The following is a 9,451-nucleotide window of genomic DNA, read 5'->3' as shown; positions in this document are numbered from 1 at the left end:
GAGCCTGGTGGGAGCCGCTGCGGAAGGGAAGAGAGACATGCAGGGATTCGTGAGGTTACGGCGCCCCGGCTGCAAGATGCACTAGGCGGCGGCGGCGGCGGCGGATCCCGGCATCGGCGCTGCTGACTTGTTGGAAGGAAGGAGCCGGAGCGGCCGCTGGCTTGCTCGCTCGCTGGCTGGCTGGCTGGCTGGCTCGCTCTCTCGCTCGCTCGCTCGCTCTTGCACCGGAGAGCGGCTGAGTTGGAAGTTGCTTTCCCGGGCTTGTTTTGCACGCTTGCCCGGGGAAGGAAGGAATCCGAGAGGCGAGCAAAAAAGCAAAGCAAGATCACTTCGTCTGGCTATTGATTGGGGGGAGCTTCGCCTTTTCTTTTCTTTCTTTCTTTCTTTCTTTTTTTTTTTGGTTGCATTTTTACCCCCCCCCCCATCTCTTTCTTGTTGCATGCAAGAAAATTTCAGTCCGCTGCTCTCCACCCCCTTCTCCCGGGTACAAGAAATCCAGCCCCGCGCTCTCTCCTCTCTCTATCTCTCTCTCGCGTCGTCCCCATTGTTGTTGCAAACCCAAAGATGAGAGACCGGAGGGGAGAAAGTTAAAGAAATCGCCCACATGCGCTGGATCAGTCCACGGCTTGGGGAAAGGCATCCAGAGAAGGTGGGAGCGGAGAGTTTGAAGTCTGCACCGGCGGGAAGATGGCGGACTGGAGCTGAAAGTGTCGCTTGGGAAACTTGGGCGATTCTTGCATTTATCGACGAGCCTCTCGACCCAGGCAGGACACATGCAGGCCAAAAAACGCTACTTCATCCTGCTCTCAGCCGGCTCCTGTCTCGCCCTGCTCTTTTATTTCGGAGGCTTGCAGTTTAGGAGGAGAGGAGAGCCCAGCGGCCGCAATGGCTTGCACCCCCCGAGCCCGGAGCATTTCTGGCCCCGCTTCCCCGACGCCCTGCGCCCCTTCGTGGCCCGGGATCCGGCGGAGAAGGAGGACCCCGGCGGCGCGCACGTTTCGGTGTCGCCCCGGCAGAAGCGAGACGCCAATTCGAGCCTCTACAAAGGCAAGAAGTGCCGAATGGAGTCCTGCTTCGACTTCACCCTTTGCAAGAAAAACGGCTTCAAAGTCTACGTGTACCCGCAGCAGAAAGGGGAGAAGATCGCCGAAAGTTACCAAAACATCCTGGCGGCCATCGAGGGTTCCAGGTTCTACACCTCGGACCCCAGCCAGGCGTGCCTCTTTGTCCTGAGCCTGGACACTTTGGACCGAGACCAGTTGTCACCCCAGTACGTGCACAACCTGCGATCCAAAGTGCAGAGCCTTCACTTGTGGAACAATGGTAGGAATCACTTGATTTTTAATTTATATTCCGGCACTTGGCCTGACTACACCGAGGACGTGGGCTTCGACATCGGCCAGGCCATGCTGGCCAAAGCCAGCATCAGTACTGAAAACTTCCGACCCCATTTTGATGTGTCGATTCCTCTCTTTTCTAAGGAGCACCCCAGGACAGGAGGGGAGAGGGGCTTTTTGAAGTTTAATACCATTCCTCCTCTCAGGAAGTACATGCTGGTCTTCAAGGGGAAGAGGTACCTGACAGGGATCGGGTCAGACACCAGGAATGCCTTATATCACGTCCATAACGGCGAGGACGTCTTGCTCCTCACCACCTGCAAGCATGGCAAAGACTGGCAAAAGCACAAGGATTCTCGCTGTGACAGAGACAACACTGAGTACGAGAAGTGAGTAGCCGGGCTGCCGGCCTTAGTGGGTAGTGCTGGGCCCTGGCACTGGGCTTAGGTAGTCGTGAGGGGTGGCTTGGGGGGCCCCGAGCCGTCTCCACTGCCCCTCTGCCTTCTCCGGAGCCAGGACTGGGCGTCCCAGGCTCCAGGGGTCCCAGGCTTCAGGGGGAGGCAGGGGCTAGAGACACCCCGGACTGGACATCTTTGGGCCATATGTCAAAGCTTAGAAGAACTTTCCTGAGCCAAGTAAGCAACCCAGAAAACCTTCTGGGACCTTGTATCTGCTGGGAAGGGTTGTGGTTTTTGGTCCAAGTTTGGGAACTTCACTTCGCCCTTGGGGTGCTGAAGGATGTTGAGTGCCAGGCAGGGGCTGACTCTCTAGGCCTGTAGAAACATACCCGAGTTTGAGGCTTGAGTTGCTTTTCTCAGGAGCAGCGGTGACCACTTTCACCGCAGGGTTCCTAGCCTTCAAGTTGTCAACTTTTTCTGTAAGCTTCAAAGTGGGGTTAGTAGGACAAATGCTTCTCACTACCAAACTTTCTGTCCCCCCACCTCTCTCCTATATGTGTATGTTTTGAAAGGGTAACTTCTGTTGAAGCAAGTGATCGATCACTCACTCACTCACTCACTCATTCACTCATTCATTCATTCCTGTTCCTTTCTTTGCTTCCTGTCTGCTTCCTAGAAGAAGCTGTTCTTAATCTGGGCCTCAACCCCACTGCTGTGAACTGCAGTGCTAATTTAGATTTCCCCTTCCTCTTTGTCTTTTCTGATTTGCATGTAAATCGGAGACTGTTACTCTCTTTGAATGGGTGAGATGCCTCCTTACCCACGGTGGAGAGGCAAGTTTTGTCCAGTTGCTAAGTAACTGAGTTGGCATACTTTGCAGCCAGTCTTGCTCTTCCCCTTCCAGTGACAACGTTTGTGAGTGTGAGTGAGTGAGTGAGTGTGTGTGTGTGTGTGTGTGTGTGTGTGTGTGTGTGTGTGTGTGTGTATGTGTGTGTATGTGTTTGTAAAAGCTGGTGTCCACAGAATTTGGAGGCTCCGCTTTTGCAGGCAATGGGGCCAGCCCTCTAGATCCCAGTTTTTAATCTGGCTATGAAAGCATGAGGCTGCTCTTAGAGTGCATTTCCCTGTTACGCCAGTGAAACCAGAGCAGTCTTGTGCTACCCAGGGGATCCCCTCAGCTGAGAACAAGAGTAACCGGGGGAGGGTGGCAGATTTTGCAAGCGATTCATGAAATGCAGACTAGGGGAACTGCTTTCGCAAACCTGATGGACACTGGAAAGGGGTTTTGGTGGGAAAGCGATCTGCAATGAAATGTCTGATTATAGTCTGTGGGTTTCCGGAGACACTGGGGCCTTGGTGGGAGGGGCTTGTAGGAGAATTAAAGTCCTCCTAGACTTGCTCTGAGACAGTGAAGGAGAAAAGTCTTTAACACATGGATTCCCCAGCCGGGAGCACTGCTTGCTTTTCAAACAGAAAATAAAAGGTTAATTAGGAATTTTCTCTCTTCTGTAGGAAAAGTTGTCTGTTCGTAAATGTATAAAATATTTTTCCATGAAGAAGCAAACTCTGACTAGTCATGAACTGTTCTGTTTACATGGCATTTACACTGACCTATCCTTGTAAGTGCTAGTGAGAGAAAAAAACAAAATGCTTATAATATGCCTGGCAAGGATTTCTTTGTCTTGATAATGGTGGACTAACTTGAGATGAAGTCTCAATCTTTCAGAGCTTACTCACCAAAGCAAGTACCACCAAATTTTGTAGCAGGACATGATGGTTTGTCTTTATTCTGAGTGAGCGCTCACCTAAGGAAGTGGGACTCATCCTCTTTATTAGGGATACAGCCCCAATCTGCTAAAAGAATTGCATCTTCTTTACACTCTTACTCACTAAAGAAACACTCTCTAGTCTCTGTCCCAGCATTTTTCTAGAGCCTGACAACTATGGAAAGTGGGCTTGGTTTCCTAGTAACAAATTTTTCTAATTGAATAAAACTAATTTTTGACCTCTTTGTGATAGGGCCAAGAAATCTGACACCATATTCTTGTTTGGGTTGGTGTTTAAAGACCACAAGGGGTCAGGACCTCAGGATTGGGTCTCCCAGGAAAAGGCTAAGAAAGCGAATTTGCACTTTCTCTTCAGCAGGGATTCTGGAAACCCGAGAGCATCTCTGGGTTTTTCTTTAGCTGCCACCTTTGGCTTTTTTTTCCTCTGTAGCTAAAACCTGGTTAAATAAATAGAGTTGGGGTCATGATACAGAACTGTCTGAGTCTCTTGAGCTTGACCTACCTGGACATTTAACTCATTCCTTTCACTGCATTATTAGAAACTCTTTATCTTTGAGATTGGAGCTTGGAAGCATTAATGCCTTTTCCTATCAACTTGGGAACGCAGGAAGATGAAGAATGCACCCTGAAACGTGGGGAGAACATTCCTGCATACCAATTAGTATGTTTTACGCTCAGAGGCACAGCAGCACCTGGCTATTCAGAAAGAAGGCAGATTTTTTGGGAAGTTTATCTTGCCAAAGGAGGTGCAGGAGCACCCCTCTCTTTCATACTCAGTACTAATCTCTCCTGCTCTCCTGGCCTTGGAGAGGGAGATGACTTGGATGTTAGGTCTATAGAAGTCCTCTAGGTTTGGCTTTGCAGACTGACTCATCTGGCGATTCTTAGGCATCACCCCGAACTTCAGCTCATCCTTTTTTGCGTTAGGTTTTCGACTGCTTCAGGGAGATGATCTCAATGTTCCTTTGCTTGTAAAAACATGGTCAATTTCCACCTCCTCTTCTTTATTACTAAGAGCCTGTGAAAAGACTCAGTTTAATAATTTGCTGCCACGAGCAGCCACATAACAGCATTGCTTTGGACTTGTGGGGTCTGATGATTAGATGGAAAATTTATGAAATGTGACAAGCGGGGATGCTATGGAGTCAATACCAGTGTTAAAACTACAAGTTGCTATCAGTGAAGCTGAGCCTTGTTCGACAATAGTGCTTTAATGGTCAGTGATGGAGAACTTAGATTCTCCGCTCACTTTTGTGAAAATCAGCTGTATAGAAGAGCTACATAGAATGAAGGTGTATAATCTTTTTCTTATTATTGTATTTTTTATCTCTTAATTTTTAAATCGGGCTCCCGTCTTTTTCATAGAACCTTGGGACATGGATTACTTTCTTTTACTACATATTCCCACATTTTTCTATAAAACTAAGAGAAAAAGAGTAAAGAAAGGCTGGGGGGCCAGGGGCCAAGTGATCTCAGATACATTGGCAGAGAAATAAATAAGGACAGAACTAAATATCCAAGCTGAAGTCAATGATAATAGAGTCGAGGGACCTAAACAATCTAAACTTAAAGAGCCCTGTTACACTGGCAAGGGGCAAAGGATGGTGGTATGGGATGCACTCTGGGGCCATAGGTGGAGAGGGAGGTTGACACTGGTGGTGGGAAGGGCCCTTAGCAATGTTTTGCAGTCTGGTTTTTAGAATTACATCAAGATATTTATTTTTTTCCTAACATTTATAATTAAGTTTCCTCAGGCACCTATATGTTAACAGATATGCTGTAAGTTGCTGCAGTGAGTAGATGCTTTGTCATGAGACTTCAGTAAAATTTCTTGCCTTTTTATATCTTCTGAGGCCTTACTGCATTCTTTATCAAGGTATATTTGCATGGACTTGGGTATTTACATCTTTGCAAAGGCATTGTGGTGAAACTTTAAATTTGGCTTTCTGAACCAGAAGAAAAGGAAATGAGAGGTGCCTTTTTTCTCTGATCCCCCACATCCGAGGAAAGAAGTAGTGAATATTTCAAGCTTTCCTTTTCTGGGAACAGGTAGGGTTCTTTTTGAAATCTTTCCTGTAGTTGCTGAAGCTGAACCTCACGATACTGTTATTTTTAGGGAAGTTGAAGCTCAGTGATCAGTTCAGCTCCTAACATTTACAGAGGGCTAGATTGTAGAAGGTATTTGTGTAAGGTCAGGAAGCTTGTTTTATTGACAGGGATAACCCTAGATTGCAGGTATCCTGACTTTGTTCCCCCAACCTAGAGTCATCTATCTTTAGTTGTATACAGACTAAAAAGCTCTGTGGACCCTAGAACTTTTCTGCTATTGTTTTTTTGTTTGTTTCTTGGTTTTTGGGTCACACCTGGCGATGCTCACGGGATTCTCCTGGCTCGACGCTCAGAAATCGCTCCTGGCAGGCTCAGGGGACCATATGGGATGCTGGTATTCCAACCACCGTCCTGCATGCAAGGCAAATGCCTTACCTCCATGCTATCATGCTATCTCTCCGCCCCTGTTTTTTTTTGTTTTTGTTTTTGTTTTTGTTTTTGGGTCACACCTGCCAGTGCTCAGCCAGTGCTCAGGGGTTTCTCCTGGTCTATGCTTAGTGTTTGTTTGTTTCTTAGATGGGATTTCTTCTGGAATCCTTTGGGAAGCTGAAGACCACTTTGGACAAGTTTGAAAAAAAAAATCAGTCATATATACACACACAATTTGAACCCTTGATCCTTGGGGTCTACCGAGGAAAATCTCAGAAGCATTGGCATTTGAGCACGTTTACCTTTTCCCAGTTACCTTAAATGAGTAGGTCCCAGGAGCAGTTTGATCTTAGTAAGAAACTTAATGGGCCTTTATTTTTCTCTTAAAGTCTGAATCAGGACTCAAGGAGTTTAGGGAGTATAGGTTCTAAATGAATTGATGGGTGGAATTGTAGCAAAGAGAAAATGTGTCTAATACTAGAGGTAATTCAATATAATTATTTGTTTCTTCCTCATTTCAAACTGTATTAAAGATGATAAGCAAATTCATGATGGAGGCAGTGAGCCCCAGATGAATACTTTTCTCCTCCATAGTATGGATTTGGAGGAAACTGATTCCCAATTGTTGGGAATGTCAGGACCCCCCCCCCCCCAATGCATGAAAGTCCAAACCACATGACACAGTTCACAAATACAGATAGGCCTGGCCTTTGGCTGGAGACAGGCGTGTGTATCTCCCCAGTGTTCTAGTTCTCTCTGCTCCCCCATTCTCACCTCCATCTGAAGTGTTTTCTACAGAGCCCCCAAGAGCCTCCTCCACAAAGAATCCTCATCTGAAAGATGGGTATCTGGTACCTGTTGGAGTGATTTTTTTATCTGTGAGTCTAGACAGTTTAGTTGGAATGATGTGACCTCAACTAGGAGCCTGTGGATTTTAGACCTGCCACTTACTGAATTTTGGCTAGCTCTTCTTAGAACCATGACACTCTTGATGGTCCTCTTTGAACCCCTACTCTGTGACAGCTCCTTTGCATTAATGATCCACAGCTGCATGCTCAGGTGACATTTGTTTTTGCTGTCAGAAACATGGTGGAGGCACTTTCGCGCACTCCCTCTTAGAAACTCTGCAGCAGTGACTTCCAGGGCACCAATAGCACACTAAGAACCCTGCTCACTCAGCCTGACTGTTCTCTGCACAACTACACAACTACCTAGCAAAAGTTCACGTGGGCCATTTTACAAAGGTGCAAACCGAGACCAAGGGACATATGGGATGTGTCTAAGGCTGCCAGGTAACCCAGGTATTCTGGCTCTAGCATCTTTTTTTGGGGGGGGGGGGGGGCGGAGGAGGTCACACCCTGCAGCGCTCAGGGGTTCCTCCTGGCTCTACACTCAGAAATCGCTCCTGGCAGGCTCGGGGACCATGTGGGACGCTGGGTTCGAACTGCCATCCTTCTGCATGCAAGGCAAATGTCCTACCTCCATGTTATCTCCCCGGCCCAGCATCTTGTGGTTTTTACTTGCAGCCCACTTCTGCTGCCTTATTGTTTCCCTCACAGTGCAATTATCTGAGTGAGCCAGATAGGTCTCGTGGTCCTGGAGATCTTCTGCTGGCTCCTGTCCAGGTACAGGTATCCATGAACTCATCTTCCTCTGCCCATATTCCCTTAATTGAAAGGTGCAGATTCTGGACAAAATAAGAACTGTTAAATGGCTGGTATCTGGAAGTACCCCCTTTCCCCACTTCAAAGCTCCTTTGAACCTTTCAGGGGCTCCCTTCTTTTCTTTTCTTTTCTTTTCTTTTCTTTTTTTTTTTTTTTTTTTTTTTTTTTGTGGTTTTTGGGTCACACCCGGCAGTGCTCAGGGGTAACTCCTGGCTCCATGCTCAGAAATTGCTCCTGGTAGGCACAGCGGACCATAGGGATGCCAGGATTCGAACAGATGTCCTTCTGCATGAAAGGCAAATGCCTTACCACCATGCTATCTCTCCGGCCCCTAGGGGCTCTCTTCTATGTTTGGTCAATCTCCATCCTCAGGCCCCAGACAGTGTGGTCAGAAGCCCAAAGCCACAGCTAGTGTGCTGTTTGATGTTAGTGCTCAAAAAATGATGATGCTTTTTCCTCTAGCACTCTTGGATTTCAGAGTCCATTTTCTTCCCTCCACAGAACATAATTTCCTGAAGGGAGGGAGGGAGGGAGGGATGGAGGGAAGGAAGGAGGGAGGAGGAGGGGGAGGGAGGGAGGGAGAGAGAGAGAGAGAGTAGAGAGAGAGAGAGAGAGAGAGAGAGAGAGAGAGAGAGAGAGAGAGAGAGAGAGAGAGAGAGAGAGAGAGAGAGACACTTTGGTTTTCTCTCTGTGACATGTCTCTTTCAGAAAAAAGTATGGCCCAAAGATATGGTAAGGTAGACCATAAATCTGATGTGCAGGTGTTGAACCTCTGTAGTGAATCAATCCACTTTGGAGATGTTGCTTTGAATTCTTCCTTAGAAGTTTTGGAATAATGGGTGAAAGCCACAGGCTGACCTTTGCCCTCACGGGTGGCACTGTCATGTCCTTGCATCTTTGTCCTTGAAGCCATGCTTCGGTGGCTAATGTAAGTGACTGGTGCCTCTAGATGGAGACTAGATAGAAATGATAGACTTATGAAGATCTAACTTCTGACAGAACAGTTCAAATTTCTGGAAAATTCTACAGACTCTGGTCTTTGGGATCTCAGGCTCCCTAAAAAGAAATAGGACTAAAGAGTTTTACAGGGTCCTTGCAGAAAATTGAAAAAAATATGGAAGGCATATAAATCCATTTCTTCCTTAATTCCACGAGGGGCACTCCCCACAATGAGAGAGGTAAGCACTGTTATTAAGCTGTGGTGGAACTGGTCTGTTAGAACACAGAGGCCTGCCTTTTCGATGGTATCTTTCTATCTCCTCCTATCCAAGTACCTTGTATAGATATGTTAATTATTTAATTAATAGTAAATAATGAATTCAACATCTTTTTCTTAAGGGCCTGATTTGGGTCAGATGCACAACCATTAGAAGATTTGGGGTTCCTGCCATGAACCAAACAGTTCTCATCTGTCAGAACTGAAGCCCATTTTCGGTTGTGCTGTGGATATCACTTCATTCCTGTATATTATTAGTTCCTCTGCTACTCAGAATTTACAAGAAAGTAGACTAAGATATTCTAACTCTTAGTCACAGGCCTATCTCTGATGTTGCCAGGGATAGAACTGGAAGGGCTGGGGTGGAATGTTTACCTTGCCTGTGGTGGACCCCAGTTTGACCCCCTTTTCCTCATATAGTTCCCTGAGCTCTGAGTTTAGAGCCAGTAGTGAGCCCTGAGCACAAGTAGGTGTGTCCCCAAAACAAACTAAAAGGATAGAACTGGGGTCAGCAGCATACAGCACAGGCACCTTAATCTCCCTGTACTTTTTTTTTTTTTTTTTGTTCCTA

At 46.9% G+C, this 9,451-nt stretch overlaps 1 protein-coding gene across 1 annotated transcript in view; it reads left to right on the top strand.

The window, feature by feature from the left end:
* The first annotated feature begins 418 nt into the window (after window positions 1-418).
* The window catches only part of EXT1 (exostosin glycosyltransferase 1), a 332,961-nt gene continuing 323,928 nt past the window's right edge, over window positions 419-9,451 (top strand). Inside the window, exon 1 of the mRNA XM_049773404.1 lies at window positions 419-1,726. Coding sequence (XP_049629361.1) covers window positions 774-1,726 — 953 coding nt within the window. The 5' untranslated portion in view covers window positions 419-773. The remainder of the gene's footprint in view (window positions 1,727-9,451) is intronic.

This window comes from Suncus etruscus, chromosome 5 (assembly GCF_024139225.1).
Source record: "Suncus etruscus isolate mSunEtr1 chromosome 5, mSunEtr1.pri.cur, whole genome shotgun sequence".
Taxonomy (NCBI): Eukaryota; Metazoa; Chordata; class Mammalia; order Eulipotyphla; family Soricidae; genus Suncus; species Suncus etruscus.
This window is presented reverse-complemented; position numbering and strand designations above follow the sequence as displayed.